Here is a 23,623-nt window from a genome sequence, read left to right on the forward strand (position 1 = left end):
AAAATTTCAATTTTTTAATCCCAAATATCTTTTCAGGCTAAATTTAATTTTTAAAATATTTGCCATTTATATAAATTTGCACTTATAATAAAAAATGATTCGATTTATTACAGGCGATTAGAAACGCTTTATATTTATTATACTTTTATTTTATACATATGAACATCATAACAATATATAAAAATGATAGCTCCGATATTTGTTGATGCGATAACACTAGACAGATTATAATCAAATTATACTCCAATCTATTCCAGTCGCATTCGATGCACAGTTATCAATACTGTCTTTATTTACATAATTTTATCTTTAAATTTAAATATATAATAATCACCAGTCCCATCGAATAAAAATAGATAGCGAATATTAATATGGAAAGCTTACAAGTTGTATGTATGAATCTTTAAAGACTGGTTTAAACCAGTGGTATACAAATTATACTGCAAACAATGATTAAACATATGTTAATTTATTACTCGGAAATATCAATGTCGTATTATAAATTGATGGAATCTTTTTCGTATGCATTCCTCTTATTCGAGAACTTGTGGTCCCGCAAAAGATCGGTTGTTGACGATTTGGCACAGATTTTCTCCCGCGTACGAAAGTAAAGGCGAAATCTCGACATTGTCGCCGACATCTTTCGCGCCTGCCTCCAACAACCATTTTTTATGTAAATTAAGCAAATCGGCACGAGCAGTGCTTGGGCAATCTTGATCAGCGGAACTCGAATTTTTCAGCGGACTGAATTCCTCCTCACGAATTCCCTGCCAAACCGCGAAATTTTTTGCAAAAGGAAACACATCAAACACAAATTTCTCGATTTTGATCCCATTTGGAGTTTGTGGAATAATTCTTTCTCCTTCATCATTAATATATGGAATTTTCTTCTTCGCCACATGTAGTATCAAATCTTTCTCGTTAAAGTATCCCACGTTCTTTAAAAAATCGACTGTAAAATAGTGATTGCATATGTTAGCAGCATTGTATACCAGTTGTCCATTGGCATGTCGAAGCTCCGCAGTCTCTTTTGTTATTTCACTGTATTCGACCACTTGATAATGATCTTCCACCTGAAGTCATTAATCAAAATAAAAATAAGATGAATTGTAAAAAATGTTTGAGATACATAAAATTATATAAATATCATATACATTTGTGCATACATTTAATTTCTATCATAAAAAAACATACCTTGCAAACGACACCAACCGCTTCAGAAGGAGAAGATTTTTTGATAACTTTAACCCCGCAGTCAGTATTAGACAGCAAGCAGTATCCTATAAATATAGGATCTGCCACTTTTACCAAGATGTTATCCACGGAATGTACATGAATACTCCGAATACCACGTTGTACCATATCATCCAATATTCCTTGATTTTTCAATGCACGATATAATCCTCCATTTCCATCAGGAGCCTTGGAAACACGATGCTTTGCATCCAAAATAATTTTTCCATCAAATGTAAAACATGGCAGCATACCCTGTTTAAAAGTCTTGACATTTTTTTCTTTTAAACCAAAGTAACTACATTTGTTTAGATATTCAACAGTGGCATCATGAGTGGCTTCACTAGTAAGAATATACCTGGAAAAGAAAGTTAAGTTGATATGTCATATACATTATATTTATTCAACAATAATTCTTAATTAAATACCAAGTTATTTCTCCATGTTTTCCATACTGTTGTTGTGCCATATTTTGCAGACAGAGTATTCTTTCTGCCTGCAATTGAAAGAGAGTTTTACGTGATGGCAAGTCAACATCGTACATCCCCTTAGGATAAGTAACTCCTAGACGTGTGCCTTGACCACCTGCCAACAATATGACGGCAACACGACCTTCAGCTACTTCTTTTAAACCTCGTTCCCTGTATCTATTTAATTCTTCCTTTGTTGACGTCTCAACAGAGGCAATCTTAATCTCGTCGATTGGTCGAACCTTGTCATCCAGCATACCGATGCACTGAGAGGATTCCACAGCCTTCTTAAAATATCCTGTAACTTCCTGCAAATCAAGTTCGTTTAAATCATTCTCCAGCTGGTTCCTATCCTCATCAGTCAGTTCCTCCCAAAATCTGAGCAGATGTTCCTGCTTGTACTCGCTCAGCTTCTTCCTCAGGCATTCCATACTTGTCATCTGTGTTTGACACTTGTGAAGTTGTGTACGACGTATCCCTATCGGGCGTCAAGTTTATCGGGCGTCAAGTTTATCGTCGTTTGTCCTCGGTAAAGGCTCTCGATACGGCGATCCACGTCACGCCGAGATGCGAACGCGAGAGTGAGGAGAAGGTGGTAACAGGCAACAGGTATTCATCGGATTCGATCGGCCTTTCTCGCGGGTGGTAGCGGCAGCGGCAACGGCGGCATACCTTCACTTTCACGATACCACGTAGCACGCCCGGCTCGATTTCTCTTATCGACCCCTCCCGCCCGGCCGGCCATCTCCGAGCGTATAATCTTTCTTTTCCTCGCCACCATGTCTTGCAACGGGTCGTCGGGGAGCAGCCGCCGCTCGCGAATAATAGCTCGTTGCCGAGAGAAAAGCTACCTCTTCGGCGATAACGAAAGTGACGTTAACCTGTGTATCGGACAGCCCTTTACTCGCGCTCGCCTTGTATTTAATCGACGGCACGCGACAGCCGGCCGTCGAGTGTCGGCGCCGATCGACCTCTGTTGGTCTCCGCCGAGTCTGTCGGCCGTCGACGGTCATGAGTCGAACAAAAGAGATCTGCCCAAATGTCGGTGGCGCCAATGTGAGACGCGCGCGGGCCTCACGCGTCACGTTGCTTTTTCGTGAAGGTCGCGCGACCTCGCTGACCGATAAGTCATCATGTCAAAATGCCAGACACATTATGTATGTACACGTCGTATTTCCTGCCCTCGCGTGCCTTTCCGGCGAGCGCGGGCGAGAGACGCGAAAGAAAAGTTTGCGGCGAGAGAGCGAACGACCTTGATTTCAGAGCAACGCTCTCGCTGGAGATAACTGCCCAAACAGGAATTTCCAAACGTTTTATTTTTTTTTCCCTGCCTTTTTTCCCCCCCTTTTTTTTTTGCGCACGCGTGCGTCCGTCGGTGATACCGAAATCGCGGGAAATCTGTTGTCTAACTTCGTCAATGACTTTCTTCTTGGAAATAATGAGATATTCGAAATTGAGATAAAGACTGAATTTCAGTAAAATACGTACATGTGAGCATTTTTTTATAGTATACGTGACATGAACTGTAGATAAATGCATAATGTACTTTATGAAATGCGGTCAAAATGAAATATTTTTAAAAATATGTAATCAATCAAGTATGTGATTTTATTGTAATTCTGATTTCGTTAGCGATCTTTATTTTTTTTTTTTTTATTACAATCTTTATCTTGCTCTGGCTTATCGATCAAAAATTTAAATTTAATTCAACAATTATATCTTTATCAATGTAATCGAAGATCGTAAATCTCTTAGGTTTGCAAATTTTCAACTTCGCGCTTTAATTTCTCCCACCTGTTGAGCGTTTGTCAAACTGATATTAAACAATATCAATTCGAATGTGATCAAAAATATGATTCTCACACGCGAATGGACAGTAATACTCGCGCGCGAAAGCTCACTAGATAATTACGAATATAAAAAAGATATGACAATAAATAACAACCAATTAAAGAAATTATAATTATCAAACGTGAATTAGCGCTTTTCTTACGCGTAATTAAAATGATAGCAATATATATAATATCTTTCTTCGAAATATTTTTTATTCTCTCGTATCTTTGTATAACGTCTCTTATTAAATACATATAACTTTGCAATTTATAATATTACTACTTATTATGATTTTTATTTTGACAGAAATATAATTTCTATTTAAAAACGTTCATTTAATATTTTGTAGCAAATAAGTATCAAGGAGACTGTCAATTAAAATTAATTTTGTCATTCGTATTGGGAATTGGGAAATTAATACTACATATCCCTTAACTAAATTCGATTGTCAAGAAAGAAATCTCAACATAAAGTAGTCGAAGACGAATATATTAACACCGTTGTTAGTAAACAAGAATTATGCTTGTTAAATCAAATATCAAACATATGTCTACATTTTAGGGCGTAGGAATAAAGAGAATAATGGAGAATTGTTTGTCGCAAAAAAATTTTACCGTCATTTTTCTTGTATTTTAATGCTCGTTAACCGTCTCATGTTATGAGGGCTCTTTAATAATTAAGATAAATAACATATTAATAACGAAATTTTCTTCCCATTATTTTGTTTCATTCTTCAAACAAGCTAGTATCAAACTTCAACTCGATGTAATTATGTGCCACCAAAGAAGACTCGTTTAATACAGATGCCACACTGTTCACATTGAACAAAAAATGTCAGCGATGCATTTTTCACTATTCATTGAGTCTTTGAAAAGTTTCAAAGTCGTAATTCGATAAAAATGGTACAATAATCCTCAAACCCTCGTCGAGTTAAATCAAGCTAAAAGAAGATTGTTGAAAAGTAATAAGTATCGTTCAACTTGAATGATTGTTTTTCTTTTCTTTTATCTTGCTTATCAAAGAACTCTCGTATGGGAGCGCGCGAAGAATGAGTTCGTAATGAGTTGATTGATCTGAATAAAGATAGATTAAAAAAAAGTAACCGGCTATATAACGACCGATAGCGAATAATGTATAGACTACGCGTATATAAAGCACAATTACAATATATTTCACAAATTGTTTAAACATTCATACATAATTATACGAATTTTCGCATATGACGAAAAGGCGATTTAATGAAATCAGGGGAAGGAGTATATCGTAAAAACAATGTATTTCAAAGACAGGAAAAACGTTGGGGCATCGAAGAACGATCGCGAATTAGTTTCGAAATTGCCGACATGTAACGCCGCGATAGCAAAAGTACTGGATTTAATAGCTACGAGGCCTGACTCTTCGCTGACAGTTCGAATGTCCGAGCCTTTTTAAATTTCTTTTAAGTTTCTTTTAAGTTTCTGAATTTTTTTGTCACGTTCACTGCACAATTTTGGAATGTCGAGGATATATTCTAATGTACCTTATCGAGGTGCAATAAATAAATGATATATCTCCTTTATAGTGAGACATATAGGATTGGATAACTGTGAGTTAGCGAAGGCTGGCAGTTGAGAAGACGCACATCTGCCACGGCCAACTAGCATAATAATTATCCATAGCTTTCGTTTTCCCAAGTTTTCTATCGCTGAGAACTTAAAAAAATAGAAAGAAACTTTTGTAACTAGGAAATGATAAGTCATTGCACCGTCTGCTGCAATTACTTTTTGCATTTTTCGTGTCAACCGCTGGACCGAAGCAAGAACGACTTTTGTAAATGTAGTGGACAGAGCAACATTCTCTCGTCTATTGATCACATTTTTATCATATTTATATAATGTAATGTACAATATGCAGCTACATTATGATAATCGGTATGTCCAACGCATTCAAAACTGGCAACACTGTGGGTACTTTACCTTTTTTCTCTCTCTCTTTCTCTCTCGCTCGCGCTCTCTCTCTCGTGTGTTCTTAAATTTTCTCATCGAAGAGGTATCGTTTAAATTACTCATTAATCAATGTGTATCGTACGTTTCAGAGTTAGGTACTTTAATATAATTACTTCCAAGTTTTTCCACATTCTTGTGGCATCTTTGTGTAAAAAGTGTAACTATATAATGCTAATATAATAATAATAATAATAATAATAATTATAATAAGTTGCACAAGGCAATAGTCCGATGTGGCCGTTCGATCGTGTGCCTGCGGCCGCTTCCTCGCTCCTCGCCCTCCTCAAAAAAAAATCTAGTGACACAGAGACAACTCCCAGGAATAATTTCCCTTCTACATTTTCACTCGAAATTGGTGACGACATCGCTTGCATTGTTTGTTTCTTGTAATGTTATCCTTTCGTAACAGAGGAGGGGAGGAGGCATGCAGCTGTTTTCATACGATGTTAAAATAGCAACTGAATGTTGACAGAATAATTTTTCCAATTAGCGGTTAGCATTTTTCAGCTGATTGGAAAGCCAATCGAGGCCCTCGTAAAGTCCATCCCCACTCGTGGCACACGTCGCTTGAATGTACCAATTGCGATTACGTAGAGAATGTAATCCCAACTTGTCAGTGATCTCCGCTGCGTTCATTGCGTTTGGCAGATCCTGAAATATTATTCGTTTAATATTGTTGTTCATGTTACATCATGCTTATGTCATGCAAGTTTGATGAAGGATTACTTACTTGCTTGTTAGCAAATATGAGGAGTACCGCATCTCTGAGTTCGTCTTCCGCTAGCATTCTCATTAACTCTTCGCGCGCTTCACCAATACGTTCCCTATCATTACTATCAACGACAAATATCAAACCCTACAAGTCAATTATAAAGAAATGTAATACAACTGAATAAATTCAATATCCATATAACTCAAGCATGTGGTAAAAGAGATTAAAAAAGAGAAACGAGATAATGTATCCTATATACATGTCATTTTGTTACACATGTATATATTTTCAAATGTAATGTAAACTAAATTATAATTAATGAATGATACATACTTGTGTATTCTGAAAATAGTGCCGCCATAGAGGTCTTATTTTGTCTTGGCCGCCCACATCCCATACAGTAAAACTTATATTTTTATACTCGACCGTTTCTACATTGAAACCTAAAAAATATATTCATATACGTAACATCTCTGTCCTTTAATGCATTTATAAATTATTATGTTTAATAAAAGTGTATAATTTATAAAAAAAAACTTATTTATCACTGTTGAATAAATTGATACAATTTCCTAGTTATTTGAATGAATTATATTATTTAATATTTCATATCACATTTTTAAATTATACTTATTTATAAAAAAAATAGATGTATAATGCTTACCTATAGTGGGAATTGTAGTAACAATTTCCCCTAATTTTAATTTGTACAGAATTGTGGTTTTACCCGCTGCATCAAGACCTACCATCAAAATCCTCATTTCCTTTTTGCCAAAGAGACCTTTGAATAACGTTGCAAACATATTCCCCATGATTGGTATTTATATATTTGGACCTGAAACATACATATACATATATATGTATTTAACTATATTACAATACATATAAATAAAAAAAAGTGTGATATTCTTATTAGGTACATATAATCAAGTTTTCGTCTTCTGAAGAAACACATCTTATAGGACAGCAATAAATTATCATTTCTCCTATGAAATTTCTATATTTAATTATAAATTCGAATTATAACATGTTTATACAATTAGGATTGTGTAATATAAAACAGAATGTAAAACACTGTTCGATATATACATCGATATATATAAGATGTATATATAACTTTTATGATTATAAAAACGAACATTTGATAAAGAAAGAAATTAGATCTATATCCTTGACTAAGCAACTCGTACAGTATCGCTTATTTAACAAATATATAAATAGCATGAAAGAAGATATCATATATATATATGTATAAATAAATAAATGCCATTCGTACACATTTGCTGTGGTACGCTAACGAAACATGCCACATGTACAGTGTCACGTTGTTGAATCTTTTGTTCCTTTATATCATTTCATTGTACGTAAAGATGAGAGGAAAAGAATTTAGGAAACATAACAAAGACGTCACGAGATAGAGAATCAATTCACATGTGAACGAATGAGGGAGGAAGATGTCGTGGCGATGCGACACACATTCTTCGAAATGTGTAAAAAATCTTCGGTCACGTGGCAATATCCCCTACGGGAGGATTTATATCCATAAGAGACCACCAGACAGATAAAAAGGGTCGCAATTATGCAGAGTCACAAAAAGCTTCGGCTGAGCTAACCTGATCGCGTTAAAGAGCAGCCGCGCGGGACGGGGCACAGGGGTGAGTTTCGACACGGCGCGAATCGCGTACGTTCGACCCCTCGTCGAGATACAAAGAGAGAGGAAAAAAAGTCATGCACGCACGAGACGCTCACGCGTTGCCCGCTATCGATTCTCATCTCAGTAAAATCGCTGTAATTATCGGAGCAGCATACCCTCGAGGATCGCAATAGACTGCTTTGCTGACGCAATAGGATCGCTATGCGGTGTTTCAAAGGACGTTCGTACTACTTAAAAGGCCAGTGGCGCGTGATACCGCGAACGAGTCGGAGGATATCGCGCGGTTTGACGAAGCCACTGCGCGTACACCCGGTTGCCTGTCACCTTCGACCTACTCCCCCAGCGAATCGTCAAAGGTTTCCCCGCTCAAAGTTCCATCACCCAGAGACGTGCTCTTAGTATCGAGTTCTCTGGTGACGCCACGTTGCACATATACGCCACTTACGTTACTTACGTTTCAGTAAAAAAGAGTATTTTCACGAGAAACGATAAAACATAAAACCAACACTCTCGAAAAGTACCGTATGTCAAAATGGCGGACGTGGAAAGGATTCGTACCTTATGCCACGTATAGGGTCACCGAGCCGCCACGATTGGCCCGACGCGTCACGTGACTATGAAAATTAAGACCGGTACGTGGCTGCCCCGCGAGATGGCGGCTTCAACCGCTGAGTCGGGAATTTCGAAATTGTCACCAACATGTATACGGGTATGCGCGCGCATCCGTACGTGCGCTTTGATTCGCGACCATTTTTAAAGTCTTACGTCCATAATCTAGAGCTCCGATCCCGGATAGAATAGACCAATTGCATTGTTCAAATAATTCGACCAATATTAATTAATGCGAGCTATTCTTTCTCTGTTCGAGATCTCGAGGCCGACTCCCATCTCCGATTAGCTTGATGAGTCAATTAAATTTAACAGTTTGCCAACTGCAAAACTTAAAATTGTATTATTCTGTTTTTCACTTTCTGCAAATTATGATTTATTTATATAAAATATATTTATTTATATAAAATATATATATTTTTAAATATTAATTATTATTTTTAACTAAAGTAATTAACAAAATCAGATTAAAAATGATCAGTTAAGTTTTACAGTTGGAAATTAAATTTAATTGATCGATCAAACTGATCGGAGATCGGATTCGATATTCAGCATCTGTTGATCTATTTTTTATATCTGAACTAATGTATGTACACTTGTATGTACTTAAAATGAAATAGATATATAAATATGTATTTGCGAAGTTTGACAAAAGCGAGATAGAAAGTTTTAGTGCAATTTAGTGCAGAAACAGGAAACAAACCTACAGAATGTGTAGTGCTAAGATTGGCACTTATTCCTTTAGATCTAGAGGAATAATCCAATCTTAACACAAGATATTTACAATGTGTAAATATTCTGCGAACGTAATATATTTTAGAAAATTTTTAACGGTTATAAAAAAGCGTTTTGCTGAACGCCTGTTATCATATATAGCATGGAGGTATAATGATGTGTGTGTGTGTGTGTGTGTGTGTGTGTGTGTGTGTGTGTGTGTGTGTGTGTGTGTGTGTGTGTGTGTGTACATATTGTATATGTATATATATTATGTATATCACATGTTTATGGATTAACCTGACAGCGCGTGCTACACAATGCTGCGGCACACTGAATTGTACTGAATGTATGTAGCGGAAAAAAAACAACGCCTGTGTATAAATGCCATAAGTTTATTTAATATTCTTAATATAATAGAGTACTTTTAAGTCAAATATTTCAAGACATTCGTCGACATACAAAATGATAACTAACAAGTCATTTAATAAAATTTGATTGTTTACATTTATAGATTAGATCACCGTTGAATAATAAATTCCGGAATATCGATTTTATTTTTTAGCAATTTGGCAGTATTTGTCACTGACAGTCACAAAACAGTAAAAAGTTGTGTCAAAAGGTATACGGCAATACTCACAGACTCATAACTGTTGATTTTCCATATGTACACAGAAGTGAAATAGTTTGAATCTTGCATTCTGTATGACATATGACAGGACAATCTCTACATTTTAGTGCCATCTTTCCAAATCTCATTCTGACAGAATCAAAAGAAAAATAATATAATTTTATTATATGGCCGGATTATATTTCAGTTAAGTATCTTTTATGAGTATTTCTTACCTCTTACCACATGAAACACAGGTTTCTGGTTTAATAATCATCTTTGATATAAAGTTATGATTCACAAATGTTTTAGCATTTAACAGTTCAGAATCAATATTTTCTTTATTAGATGCAGTTTGAATTTTAACAGGTATAGAACTTTTTCCATCTTTTGGCTTAATTCTCATTGTTACTCCATCTGGTGAGTTAAATTCTGCAATTTTGTCTAAAGTATTGTATTGTTTGTATACTATATTATTCATACAATATTCGTTATTAGGTTTATATTTTTTCCATTTTTTCTCTTTTTGAAGCTTTATGATGATATCCATATCCAAATCGTCTTCTGACTTTGATAAACAATTTAAGTCACTCAATATCGAGCCTGTAGAATCTGTTTCCGTTATTATAGTGAAACTGCAAAAATTATCATTATGATATAAAAACGGAATACGCTTTTACGCTGAATATATACTTACTCTCTATCACTTTGTCTGTCTTGGACATTTAGATTATTATAAATTTGATTATTAAATTTGATTTCAGGCTTGTTAAGAAATTGTAGTTTCTCCTTGATACCTTCATCTAAATTTATCTCTCTATCATAAAATAATATTTCTCTAGTCATGTTAATTTGGCTTATCTTTCAAACATACAGATATACTTAATTAAAAACTGAATGGCAAATCATTTATATGTATTTTTTCAAATACTTTTCTTTATATGTGTAAAGAAAGAAATTAATATACCAATAAGTTTTTATAATGCTCAACCACTCGACGTTTACGTTTTTCGTCTTCTAGATTTTTTCTGGCATGACATAGTTTCTGACGAAGATTCATAGTTTCTCGGCGAAAACGATCTAAATCCGAACAGAGGTGTTGATACTCTTGCAAAGGTAGACATTTCATTTGTGGGATATTAGAATGCTGAAAATCTATATCAGAAACGCAAGCATAATTAGATATTCATACAATATAGATTTGTTTGACAAAATTTAATCATGTCTGATTATTATAAAAATACTTTGTTTTATTTTTAAATTATTCTATGTCATAATAATGACAAACATGCAAACAAGAAATGTGATTTACCTTCATTTTGTTCATTATTTACAAAGGACGTCATGTTGTATTATAAATATCTCTGATAACAATTATTTCTTAATTATACTAATCGCGATATAAAAGTGAATAACTATATATATATATACATGTACATACTCGCAAAATGACAACTTTTATAGGTACAGAGAAATTTTTATGCAAGAAATATCACTTCTGTTATAAATATATATATATAAAATCAGTTATCTTTCAAATCACTCTTTCATTTCTACCAAATAGTTAAATGAAAAATTCCTAGCTAATTATCCATTTCTCCATGCATTAAAAATTTTGAATAAGAAATTTTGCGTGTTATATAAATTAAAGAATATCATGTACACCATACTAAATCATAAATTATATTTATTACACCTTAACTATTGTCATACTAGTATTGAATAGATGAAGAGTAGAATTACACAAAAAAATTTTGTAGATACTAAATTAGATAAATAGAAAAAAGAAAAAGAGATAATGTCATCACAGGCATTATTAGACAATCTGCTAGAGACGCCATTTAAACATAAATCTGAAATACGAGATGAATTGATAGCAGACTTGAGAAAAGTAATTGCCAACGGTGAATATTTACAACAATCTGAAATTCAGGTATTTTAATCAAATTCTATTATTTCGTTATTGTAATGCAATTGTAATGCAAGGCAAACAATTTTCTATCAAGGCAAAAAAAAATTCTAGGAAAAGGTCGATGTTCTTTGTAAATGGATGTGTACAACACCAAAGAAGAGTATTTATCGATTAGATCGTTTTACAGATCACTGTACATATGATTTGGACAGTTTGTATGAAGCGTTAAAGCAGGTATATTAGATACAATTTTCTTTAGTGATCGTTATGCTACTTTAACATTGGTAATTTTATATTATACTTATTATATTTTTTACACATTAAATATATTACATTAGGATGGCAAGCCAGATCCATCTATTCACTTTTTATCAGATCTTCCAAATGGAATAATTGCGGTTGACAGTTGGGATTTATCAGTGTCTCTCGATTTAAAGAGATATTCCAATGAAATTATTGTTGACGCTGCATGTGGTGCAGCTGTACTAAGAGGAGCTCATGTTTATGCTCCTGGTATTATCGGAATGCCAAATGGTAAAATTCTTCATATAATTATCCACAAAAAACTTATGATTAAATTTATTAAATTATTAAATTATTAAATTAGGTTTAACTATTAATACTAAAATCAGTGTATTCGCTGATGTTACTGGTCAATGTAAAAAAGGTTTGATTAAATCATATGCAGATAGCAATAAGATATATTTGGGTAATGGCATTCTTCAACAAACGAGAAAAGAAATATTTGGTAAAACAGCAAAAAACCCATGGTAAGGAATTCGAAACACTTTTTTTCATCTTTTATGTCACAGTCGTTTCTTACAGTTTTTAAATTATTAATTATTAATTAGTTATTAATTAAATATTTTGTTATTGAAACTTTAATATTTGTACTTTATTCGTTATACAAAATTTTTATATTTAGAATTACTTTTCAGTGGTATTGCAATAATCATGACTGATGTAATCTCACGAATTCCACAATTGAATGCAAATAATGAATCTTTGAAATTACATGCACTGTTACAAAATTTGCCATCCATCATATGTAGCTTAGTTTTAAATCCCCAACCAGATGAAATAATTTTGGACATGTGTGCTGCACCTGGTAACAAAACCACGCATATTTCCTTGCTTATGAAAGGACAGGTATATATTTAAAAAAAAAGATGCCAAGTCATACATTACTACTCTTTCCAACTACTCTTTACATCTTTCTGTTTAAATTCTAATTTAATCATATATTATAGAATCCACAGATCGTAAAGATAAAAAAAAGAAGGCGAATATATAAAAAATATATTCCTTGATTTTAATCATAAATTTTGATATAATTTCCAGGGTACAATAATAGCTTTGGAGAAAAATCCAGATAAAGTGGCACGATTTAAGAAAAAATGTAGTGATAAAAATATTAAAATATTTTGTTACGATGCTACAAAGGCTGTTATTGAACGAGAACACAATTTTGTCCGTAACGACGGACCTCCATTCGAAGAAAATTATTTTGATCGTATTCTCTTGGATACTCCATGCAGCGCGTTAGGTCAAAGACCGCAATTGTACAATACAATCACATTAGCCCATCTTCGTTCTTACGTTCCTTTGCAACGAAATCTTTTTTCTACCGTAAGTAGAATAAGATTTGTCGTATAGATACATACCTGCGATATATACATTGATTATATACATTGATCAGACTTTAAAAAAGTTGATACTTTTATTTAGGCCGTTCGCCTTTTGAAACCAAACGGGACATTGGTATATAGTACATGCACTATTACAATAGCAGAGAACGAGGGAATTATCGCTTGGGCATTGAAACAATTTCCAAAGTTGAAATTAGAATCCATTAACGATCAAATAAAAACAGATAAATATGGCACTCAAGGATATGTCATAGATGGTTTAACAAGTGAGAATGCACAAAAAGTATGTAGATTCGGTCCTGAAAGTGATTCTGTTGGATTTTTTATTGCGTGTCTGAAAAAATGTTCCTAAGATAATAAAATTTATTGAAGCTTTATTGTTAATTTTTCTTTTTGATTTGATAAATTTATCTTTAGCCAAGAATTAAAAATAATTATTACTATCTTAGATATTCTTAGAATATTAATTAATCTAAGAAAAAAAACATTTTTGAAATAAATTGTTTAAAAAAGCGGACATTTAAGACATTATTGAAAAAGAGAAAGTAGATTGTAGGCTTTTTCGCAAAAGAGAATGTCTTTTTAAAATAGAATTTTCATAATCTACTTTGCATTTCTTATCATTGTATTCGTATTCTTGTTCATTAGTACATGCAAATCTGGTAAAACAGTACACGTCCCAAACAGTAAATAAGTACATTTCTTATTTTATTGTTGTTTACATAAAACTCCATCTCCAATGATTTCTGTTGTTAACACAGAACAATTGTTGCAAATTGCGTACAATGTTTCTACCTAATTTCAAAGAAAAAAAGATGGAAAAAAGCAGAGTGAGAGGAGGAGAAGAGGAAATTATCTAACAGAAAAAAATGTGAAGATAGATCTTTTTGAATTATGATTTACATGCATTCCATCAGCATCGGGAAAGAAGCAGATATAGAGATATATATATTCTTGCGATTTGAGCGTAAAATGTACGGGCCACATAGCAAAAGATGGTAAAATTAGCATATTGTTATTATCAACATCCTTAAATAAAAATAAGGATGTATTAATATAATTATGATCAAAAAGTGCTTTTATATTCCAATATTGTTTACCTCAATATGCATCGAACACCAATCAATTTCGCTCATAATGAAGAATCTTCCCTCGCTGCCAACATTTTTAATTTTCAGGGATAAGGTAGTTTGTTCACCTACAAGACACTTCCCACAATCAAAGCTCTTTAATTTCCTATATCGTGTCACATTTTCTGTGGATATATCTGCATTGCTACTGATATCGGTAAACTGTAAATTTTCACTTACTTTTAAAAAAGACAAACCTATGATTATTTGAAATATTGTAAGAAATTAGAAAACAAATTTGCGTACCTCCGCGCAGGAATTTGTTTGTCGAAATGGAATTTCCATGTTTCTTACCATTGTTTGTAGATTTTTTGATGGATATTGGGAATATGGAATACTAATCACTACAACAGCACATTCAATGGGTTTAATTTTTTTGCAGTAATTTTCATTTTCTACGCTTTGCTTATATGTTTTATACATTTTTCACATAGATAATTTTGTGTGTATTTTATTTATCGCAATTGTAAATTTATTTACCTCTCAATAATGGTGGTTCTCGATATCCACGTAATGTAACAATTACCGAACGTCCTTGTTGCACATTTATTACTAACATTTCTTCGGGCTCGTTTAAAATATCACAACGAAAAAAAACAATTAATTTTATATACATTCCTGGAGGAATATTTCCCGTTTGTCCTTTAGACTTGATCATGACGGTGAACCGGGAACTAGGTCTTGCCACCAGTTGAAATCTAGCTGAAGAAGTGCTCACATTTTGTAGCATGATAACTTTCTACCGGAGAGAGAAATAGAGGAAGAGAGAGAATATTTTTTATTACATTTAAAAATTATATTTTACAATACATACCCGGTATAATTTATTCGATTCACAGTTGCGAAATTCTACAGAGTTAGGTATCGCGATTAAAATCGTTTTCAACTTATTTTTCTTCGGTTGTCTAATCGACGGGGGATTTAATTCGACTTTTCTGAGAATGAAAATAAATGATATACATAATATCTAAATATATCATAATGTCATCACGCTACTTTTTAATTATTATAAAATTTGCATTGAACGGATTCTAAAGTTATATGTACATGTTGTAAGATCATAATGAATGAAATGGTTAAAAACAATGGAAATTTTAAATACCTGGCATAAAAGTTTGTCATGAGGATCACGAATATGAACGTTTCTTAATAAAAAGATTTGTCACAGGATAAAGAAACATTTCGAAAATAGATTACTTGTAAAAATGTATAATTTTACATTTATTCTATATTAAAAGCGGCATTAATGTAATTGTACGACAAACTTGAAAACTAAATACAAACTTACGAATACATTATGACATGTCCAGCATATTCTAAATATACAGAGTCAAAATAAAATATCGTCGGTATATGAAACGTCACTTTTCGTTTTTCTTCTGTTGATGATTCTCTATAAAGGGGAGAGAAAGAAAAGGAAGAATCAGAATCTCGCTCATTTTCATTGCAGGAATCGGAAATAATTTAGTGAGCTACTACTATTTATCTTACATCATACAAATAATACGTGCTGGCTTAAACTTTTATTGCGGTTACTTCATGCATTGCGTAAGTTATCTCGCATACGTCAGATTACTTGCAACTACTCAAGTAGGAAACGGGTTTAATAACAGAACGCAAATTGATACTCCGTTCAACAACATTGTATTTTAAGCTTTATAGGTTCAGAAATTATAAGTGTTTCATTAGAGTGCACTTATTTGCTCTATAGATAAGCACACAGAGTCCATGTAATGTAGCAGCAAAGTAGGCTGGATGCATTAGTGTATATATACGAGATGCGAGCACATCCAAGATTGTTTACATCATATGTAAAGACATAGGGTGGCTTCTGGCGCGAGATGTTCTTTTTTCAGAATTTATTGTATTTAATAGGTTTCATACATTGTACATCAAAGTACTTGTATTACTGTTTTTAAATGAACTGCAACAGATCTTCATCTGCAATACCCACTATTGCATCCAATCAAATTTGTTATAAAACGCACGTTACGATCGTATGACGAATGTGGCATGTATGTATACGTATATATAGCCACCAGACACAGCATCATTTGCATACAAGAATATCTTATTTTGTCCATATTCATGCAATCATATAATAAAAAAAAGTTTTTATTTTGACAATATTGTAATATTCCTTACACACTTTTTAAATATTAAAGGATTTATCTTACAAATACATCCGACGTAACGACCGTAGTGGCGCGTGCCATCACCTTGGACTTTATATGCGTGGAATAAGATTTTTTTTTTTACCAAAGCTTATTATTGACTGGAAAATATAAAACCCCATATTATACTTCACTATCCTACAAATACGATGCTTACTTTGCCGCAAGTATCATAATGTCACTGCATTGAAAGTACTATTTTATCTGCGGATTTCATGTTTATCTATGTTATCTGATATCATAAAAGTTTAACACAAAAGAGATGTCGGCAAATTGCTTTATACTGAAGTATTTATATATATATATATATATATATATATATATATATATGCATGCATGCACGTATGCACATATGTATGCACATGTATGTACACACGTACATATACATATTCCTACATCTACATATATGTGTATGTATATAAGCACATACAAATGTACATACATATATACATACATACATACATACATACATACATACATACATACATACATACATACATACATACATACATACATATATATAAACACATGCAACGTACAAACATATTCCTTTCTTATTTAATCTAAAATTAGATTTTTCTTGGTGTGTGCTGATTTTTTTACAATATATCAGCTAGTTCTCCATCTTGCAATAATCTAGTCTAGTCATTGAATATTAAGACATTATCAATGTGCAATTGTACGAAGTGAACGTTCTTACATATATACAATTTACGATCACATCTTAAACGTACAATTTGCGCGTAACGTGCAATTTGATGCATTGCCATGGTATTCCTTTAGCATATGCACAAAATGATATTCATTTTCACTTGTCAAGTTCCAGAGCAGCGTATTGCTCTTCATCCACTTCGGTCATCATTAAATTTCCATCTGGTAATAGGAGCACTACCCTTCTAGTTCCTCCTGAAAGGAAGAGAAACCAGATGATTTGATCATATGATAAACGTATTAAATATCCCATTCTATCTACATATATAGAAGGAATTTCGATAATTTTCTATATTAAAGTTCTTATATCGCTCCGTATACATCACTTATATTTCACATTAGAGATAATTTGAACAAACTAAAAATCTTTATTTAAAAATAGATATACAACAAAAAGAATATTACCTGGAGTGGGTTCTTCAGCTTGTACCACTTGAGCTATAACTTGTGCTTGTCCGTCGTTATCTTCTTGAGTTGCAGATACATCTGTCGTATTCGCATTATCCATTATAGACATGACCATTGGACTTTCAGTCGACTCTGCTCCATCTTCCTTTACATAAAATTGGGGTGTGAGATTTACTTGATCGGGGATTAGTTGTGCTACAGCCTCGGCAACTGCGTGATCTAATGTCAAGACTGAACCGTCATCTCCTTGTTGCTCGGTAGTAACATATACGCATTGCTGCTCGCCATCAGCTCCATGCGTTACTAAAAGCGTTTGTCCTTCCTCGCCTTGACCCGTAACTTGATAGACGACGCCATGCTCGGCTATAGTAACAAGATTGGACGTATCGTCAGTCGTTACTTTTTTTTCTTCTGCAATCTTTTCTTCGGTCTTTGCACCGGTCGATGTTACTGACATAGTAACAGTGGATGTTGTCGGAACTGTCGACAATGCCGTAGTAATTGATGTCTCAGCAGAACCAGAAGCAATGCTTACTGTTAAAGGTGTTGTGGCGGATGTCGCTGCTACTGTAGAAGCAGTATCGTCTAAGCAAGGCAAATCTGGCGCCGGTATTGCTACATTCGACAAATTGATTTGCGCTGTCGTTTCACTACCTTGAACAATGGTGCCGGTTGTCCCGCCAGGACTCATCTCGACTCTCATAATGCCATTGCTTTCGGTAAGAGGGTCAAGAGAGGGTAAAACTAATTCAGCAGAAGCGGTTGTCGTAGTGGCGGTGGCAGCAGCGGTAGCGGTGGCGGTGGCGGTGGTTGCAATTGTACTTGTAGTTGTAGCAGTGGCGATGGCAATGGCAATAGTGGTAGTGGTAGTCGTGTTGGTATTGATATTGCTAATGACAGTCGTAGCAGTGGCGTCTGCCGCCATAGTTTCAGATACGCTGGTAGTTGTTTTTGCTGTAGTCGATAACGTAGTCGTAGGTGTTGTTACTTCATTGGATTCGGATTCACCTGGTTGCTCGATTGGTTCACCATCTGGACCAATTATGCGTCCCGTGAGAGGGCACAAAGTAAACGGACGTGGTGGACTATCGGGTTCCGGGGCCGTAATGATATCTGATTCGGAAGGAGGGGGAAGATCTGGCTCACCCTCGCTACTACTCTCTTCTGAACCGACTTCATGGAATTCCATGTGGAGTCCATCGCCTTCCGCTAATTTGCTCTCCTTAGGTTTACTCCCTGCCTGCGTTATTGCGGAAGATGTTTCGGTACTTGCTTTTGCTCTACCTCGTCCTACAATACCGCGTGTACCTGTTATAAGTCCACGACCACCTGGCTTAATGATGCCAGCTGCCTCTTGGGCTTTTCTCTTTGCCATTAATAATTTTTGTTGCGGAGATAACAATGACTGTGCCTTACCCACTGGTGTTTTCGGAGACGGTTTTGTTTGTTGTGATTGCTGCTGTTGTGATTGTTGTTGCTGCTGCTGTTGTACTGAACTAGTTCCAGTTTTGACCAGCTGTTTGGATTGCGGAGATGTGAGTACCGCGAATTTCGGCCTGATCTGCGTGACCGTGCCAGTGGCAACTGGTGAAACAGCTTGCTGCGTACTCACGATCGTCGTACGCTTCTGAAATACCGGACGCGTCGCTTGGGTTTGGATCTGTCTTGGCGCCGGTGCTCTGACGGGAGTGCGGATTGTACCAAGAACACTTGTCGCCGTTGTAGCGCGCAATGTTGGTCTAGGTAATAAAGGACGACCATCTACTGTTCGCTGAGGAGTGACAGAAGCTGGTCTTATGCCTGTAGTTATTCTCGGTTGCAAAGTTATTGGTGCCGGTACCGCAGTCACAACGTGTATTTGTTGCAATTGTGAAGGATCTGGTTTCGGTTGTATCTTTATAGGCTCGTTCTTCTGCACGCCACCAATTTTTGATGTAACGGGCTTAGATGTGACCACCTTCATTTGAGTTACTACTTGGCTCCCATCCATCTTCGAAACAACTTTCACCGGAGTGATAGAATTTGATTGCGACGTCGAGATTACCTGTTTCCTCACTACGTTTGTACTATCCCGATTTTGAACCATGAGAACACCTTGCGACGTAGGAGATCCTTTAACTGCTAATTTTCCACTGGGAGATGAATCCAATTTGATAATACCATCTTTTCGTGACATGACATAAACACCAGAAGTTAAATTTGGCATTTGCTTGGGATCGACTTTAACAACCCCTTTTGCATTAGCTACTAAAACAGGTGGTTGACTGGATTTCGTTCCCTCGGGGGACTGTAAACCCAACGATGTTGCCAAATCAGTGGAAGAAACCGAAGCTCTGTTGGATCCATTGGACTGCGCATTAGCACGACTGAATGCACGTTGAATCACATCGCTACGACCCGTTACTCTTTCATCTTCGGATTCCCCGGTCCATTCATCATCACTGCCCGTGTCACCTTTCGTTCTCTTTGCCGCGCTGCCTCCACCTTCTTCCGAATCACTCTCCGTATCATCAATCCTCCTTTTACCTAACACTACATTTCCATAGCGAACGTTAATCGAAATAACACATATATAATATAAAAATGTTAATTAGTATATAAAGCAAATTGTTTAAATGATAAATATAAATACATACATTCGTTATCCTCGTCTTTCATCGAACCGCACCATTGCTTCACTTGATCCATTGCTTTTGATTTGCTAGACCGCATCGGACGACTATGTACACGCGAAAATTATTGTGAATACGATTGCACTTTACAGAATAAACTATTTACGTAATCATATTTCTCAACTATAAGAGCGATGACACTCACCTTGCTTGCGTCGCCGTGCTTGGGCCAGGCTTACTAGCTTCGCTTTTTACCATCGGTTTTTGCGCGGATAAACTTGCACGTCCTACAACTCTTGTATTAGCTTGTTGTTGCGCTGCTTTAAGTTCCTTCTGTTTAGCGAGATTCCGCTCAAATTCTTCCAACATATTTTTGCAAGCCGCTTGCACAGCCTCTGCAGATTCCCATGTATTGGTTTCGCTAAAAATTTTGAATATTTCAAAACATATTGTTATGACTCTTGAAAAAAGGCGTCTTGGCTAATGAAGGATACTCACTGAGAATAACCTTCCCATTTAATTAAGTATTCCGAACATCTCTTTTTTGGATTAAAACGTTTAGCCAAAATTTTGTCAACGAAATATTCTTCATTGCTCAAATCTGCATCCTCTTCGGTAGCTCCCTTTTTCTGCGGAAATTTTAAAATATATAAATAAATAAATTAAAAAATGTGTATTTTGCCAAATGTGCAAACGTCAAATAACACCGAACCTTGGGCTTGATTGATGGTTTCAGTCTTGGTTTTTCTTTTGATTTGTCCACTTCAACATCCATGGATTCACTCTTTTGTGTTTTTATTTCCAACGATTTTGTATCCTTGGTATCTTTTTTAGCTTCTCCTGTTTCTTCTGGTTGTCCATTTCTGATAATTTTACGTACTATTATTGGTTTGGCACCTGCAAAGCAATGGGAGAATATGAAAATTGAACCATTTATAAAAATAGCATTTTTCATTGTGTTCTATATACAGGTATGCATGTTTTCCATACATATGCATGTTTTCATACTTTGTAAAAGTAAATTACCTTCAACATTCGTTTGAATTTGTATCGGAGTATCCTGCATTTTTGCATTACTGATTTTTGTAAAAGTTTGTATGGTTTTCCCTGCTGTAATCCACGAATCCCTCACATGTGTGTCCATTTTGCACCATTTCTGGTACAATTTCCAAGCACTAGACGTATCTTTATCTGTACCTTCTTGTTGAACTTGTGTATCTTTCCACAACAAAAATGCCCATACTTGTGCTTTTTGTCCATTCTACAAATAGAGGAAAATTTTGTATTAATCTTGCATAAATCTGTACAATTGTATTACAGGTATCTCATGTGAAGAATCTAAATGCGAAGTATAGATACAAACATCATTATTTTCACGAAAATGTGACACTTTCGAGCAAGCTCCCTCTTTTGTACGATGTTCTTGAAACTCTTCGATAAAATGAAAGACAGAATGACATTGTCCACATACTAATACATCTAATCGTCCTATTTCTTCTTGTGCTGCTACAAAAAAAAATTGTAAGATAATTCATTTAAATAAATTAAAAAGGAGAATATTTATCATTACATTATCTTCCACAAAATAAAAATCTTGCCTCAAGTTTAAGTGAACATAAGTTGAATCAATTTTGACATAAAATTCCAAGTTAATGATATATAAATCTAACAAATAAATAATAAAACAAAAATAATCGATATATAATTACCTTTAATAATAGTAGGTTTATTACTGATGGCTGACGGGCCATCATCTCCCTCCATTCTGTATACGATGCCTTGCGATCTCTTTTCTAAAAATTAAATAATTACTGATAACGAGACAAGAATGCATAAAGTTTTCACTTGATGTAGAATAAATAGGAGGCAAGAGCGTGTGAAAGGCGAGGGAAAGAAAGATGGAACGAACTTAATTTATATGAAATTAAACGCGAGGTTGCGAGCGATCTTTTTTAACTTCGAGCAAGCATCATGCTTCGCACGATTCGCAATAATGATAGAAGCGACGCAAGAAGCCTGTTCTTTTTGGTTGAACTTCTTCCATGGTTCATCTCTTCTCTTTTTTTTCCGCGTTCGAGAGTTCAGCTAAAAAGAACAAGCCTCGCGTTTCGCAATTCGCGGCGAGAAAGTCGAAGCGCCACGACATATGTCGGCGATCGCGATCGAACGACATGTATTTTTTCTTTTTTCTTTTTTTTTTTCTTTTCCAGGCGGCGGACATTTGCACTCTTGCCGCTCCGATTCGTACACGCGCGCCTCGCGCATCGTGTCATGCGCGATGCGTTTACAATTTATGGCCCCTAGCCGTAATATCGAAAATCTACATTTCAGACACGGTCGCCCGTCGCCAACTTATCGAAATGAAACGCATTCCCGCATATTTCTCACGAAGCGTCGAGACTGGGCGTGCGACACGAGGCGATTGTAAACGCGGCCAGTCACGGCGTAAGTCATGAACCAAGGGGGGGTGGGGGGAAGGGGGTGAACGAACACTCGCGCGCGCATTTATTCCCGCCATGATTTGCCGCGGCATTTATCTCGTATTGTTCACGAGCGAAAAAATTATTTCCCGATCGTAAGACCTGAAAACGGTTCGAGATCGCTTAAATATTATCGATCACATCGAGACCGGTCTTTTTCATTCTCATTGTCGGTCGACATCTACATTGTTACCGTAACCGTTATCGTCGTTGTCGTCGTCGCCCGCCGTCAACGTTGTCGTTACCGTCGTCGTCTTTGCCGTTACCGTCGTCGATGATGATGTCGATGATGTCGTCGTCGTCGTCGTCGTCAGCGTCGCCGTGTTGTCGTTATCGTCGTGGTCGTTGACGTCGCATTGTCGTCGCATTACCGTCACGTTGTCGCCGTGTCGTCGACGCGAGTTCGACGGCTCCTCACGAGCAAGCCGATGCTCGTCAAAGATGGCTCTCGTTGCCGAGCGACTCCTCTACGAGCTACTCACTTCCTGTTTTTACGTGAATGCTTTCTGAACACACCGCGACCGCGCGTTAACGGCGATTAACGCTAACGTTCTCAAAAGGAGACGAGAGATGCTCACTTACTACGGCGAAACCGGCGAGCAGCTAAATCTCCCGCAGCCCGGAAAATAGCTCGTTGTCGCGCAAGACAGAACGAAAACAGCGACCGTGAACGATCGCGTCGGCCGACAGTGGCGCCATGGCGGCCGTCCGCCGCCCGGCTGCCCAC

At 35.7% G+C, this 23,623-nt stretch overlaps 5 protein-coding genes across 22 annotated transcripts; 1 reads left to right on the forward strand and 4 right to left on the reverse strand.

The window, feature by feature from the left end:
- Positions 1 to 103: 103 nt before the first annotated feature.
- Positions 104 to 3,019, reverse strand: mmy (UDP-N-acetylglucosamine pyrophosphorylase mmy). Its single transcript, XM_025217675.2, has 3 exons — positions 1,662 to 3,019; positions 1,195 to 1,591; positions 104 to 1,073 (listed from the first exon to the last, which is right to left on the reverse strand). The coding sequence occupies exons 1-3, from the start codon at positions 2,141 to 2,143 to the stop codon at positions 534 to 536; spliced, it is 1,419 nt and encodes a 472-aa protein (XP_025073460.2). The 5' UTR covers positions 2,144 to 3,019; the 3' UTR covers positions 104 to 533.
- A 1,667-nt stretch (positions 3,020 to 4,686) lies between these two features.
- Arf79F (ADP-ribosylation factor 1) lies at positions 4,687 to 8,497 on the reverse strand. Of its 2 annotated transcripts, none has more exons than XM_011635039.3 (5): positions 8,342 to 8,497; positions 6,898 to 7,068; positions 6,567 to 6,676; positions 6,252 to 6,377; positions 4,687 to 6,172 (listed from the first exon to the last, which is right to left on the reverse strand). In XM_011635039.3, the coding sequence occupies exons 2-5, from the start codon at positions 7,043 to 7,045 to the stop codon at positions 6,008 to 6,010; spliced, it is 549 nt and encodes a 182-aa protein (XP_011633341.1). In that variant the 5' UTR covers positions 7,046 to 7,068; positions 8,342 to 8,497; the 3' UTR covers positions 4,687 to 6,007. The 2 variants fall into 2 exon arrangements, with proteins under 2 accessions (XP_011633341.1, XP_011633342.1); XM_011635040.3 differs by lacking the exon at positions 8,342 to 8,497 and adding an exon at positions 8,043 to 8,324.
- A 1,094-nt stretch (positions 8,498 to 9,591) lies between these two features.
- Positions 9,592 to 13,514, reverse strand: LOC105424677 (rac GTPase-activating protein 1-like). 2 transcript variants are annotated; one of them, XM_089078980.1, is made up of 5 exons: positions 13,397 to 13,514; positions 10,788 to 10,975; positions 10,518 to 10,681; positions 10,057 to 10,455; positions 9,592 to 9,970 (listed from the first exon to the last, which is right to left on the reverse strand). In XM_089078980.1, exons 1-5 carry the CDS (start codon positions 13,422 to 13,424, stop codon positions 9,847 to 9,849), a joined length of 903 nt encoding a protein of 300 aa, XP_088935106.1. In that variant the 5' UTR covers positions 13,425 to 13,514; the 3' UTR covers positions 9,592 to 9,846. The 2 variants fall into 2 exon arrangements, with proteins under 2 accessions (XP_088935106.1, XP_011633329.2); XM_011635027.3 differs by lacking the exon at positions 13,397 to 13,514 and adding an exon at positions 11,133 to 11,585.
- Positions 9,890 to 16,779, forward strand: LOC105424678 (tRNA (cytosine(72)-C(5))-methyltransferase NSUN6). Of its 7 annotated transcripts, XR_016139746.1 has the most exons (12): positions 10,195 to 10,240; positions 10,842 to 10,936; positions 11,581 to 11,753; positions 11,844 to 11,966; positions 12,071 to 12,266; positions 12,340 to 12,502; positions 12,671 to 12,881; positions 13,074 to 13,361; positions 13,461 to 13,664; positions 14,143 to 14,379; positions 14,560 to 14,668; positions 14,818 to 16,779. XR_016139746.1 is itself a non-coding variant. In XM_089078958.1 (10 exons), exons 3-10 carry the CDS (start codon positions 11,619 to 11,621, stop codon positions 14,239 to 14,241), a joined length of 1,419 nt encoding a protein of 472 aa, XP_088935084.1. In that variant the 5' UTR covers positions 9,890 to 10,027; positions 10,190 to 10,240; positions 11,581 to 11,618; the 3' UTR covers positions 14,242 to 16,779. The 7 variants fall into 7 exon arrangements, 4 of the variants coding, with proteins under 4 accessions (XP_088935084.1, XP_088935083.1, XP_011633330.2 ...); XR_016139744.1 differs by having other exon boundaries at positions 14,143 to 14,668; XR_016139745.1 differs by having other exon boundaries at positions 14,560 to 16,779.
- Positions 16,139 to 23,614, reverse strand: Chro (chromodomain-containing protein chromator). Of its 10 annotated transcripts, none has more exons than XM_089078927.1 (10): positions 23,475 to 23,614; positions 22,126 to 22,209; positions 21,780 to 21,919; positions 21,443 to 21,677; positions 21,129 to 21,313; positions 20,915 to 21,045; positions 20,622 to 20,837; positions 20,441 to 20,523; positions 17,802 to 20,336; positions 16,139 to 17,591 (listed from the first exon to the last, which is right to left on the reverse strand). In XM_089078927.1, the coding sequence occupies exons 2-10, from the start codon at positions 22,178 to 22,180 to the stop codon at positions 17,494 to 17,496; spliced, it is 3,678 nt and encodes a 1,225-aa protein (XP_088935053.1). In that variant the 5' UTR covers positions 22,181 to 22,209; positions 23,475 to 23,614; the 3' UTR covers positions 16,139 to 17,493. The 10 variants fall into 10 exon arrangements, with proteins under 10 accessions (XP_088935053.1, XP_088935049.1, XP_088935052.1 ...); XM_089078923.1 differs by having other exon boundaries at positions 21,780 to 21,922; XM_089078926.1 differs by having other exon boundaries at positions 23,479 to 23,612.
- Between the last annotated feature and the right edge of the window lie 9 nt (positions 23,615 to 23,623).

Source organism: Pogonomyrmex barbatus, unplaced genomic scaffold (assembly GCF_055798465.1).
Source record: "Pogonomyrmex barbatus isolate J1 unplaced genomic scaffold, ASM5579846v1 scaffold3, whole genome shotgun sequence".
Taxonomy (NCBI): domain Eukaryota; kingdom Metazoa; phylum Arthropoda; class Insecta; order Hymenoptera; family Formicidae; genus Pogonomyrmex; species Pogonomyrmex barbatus.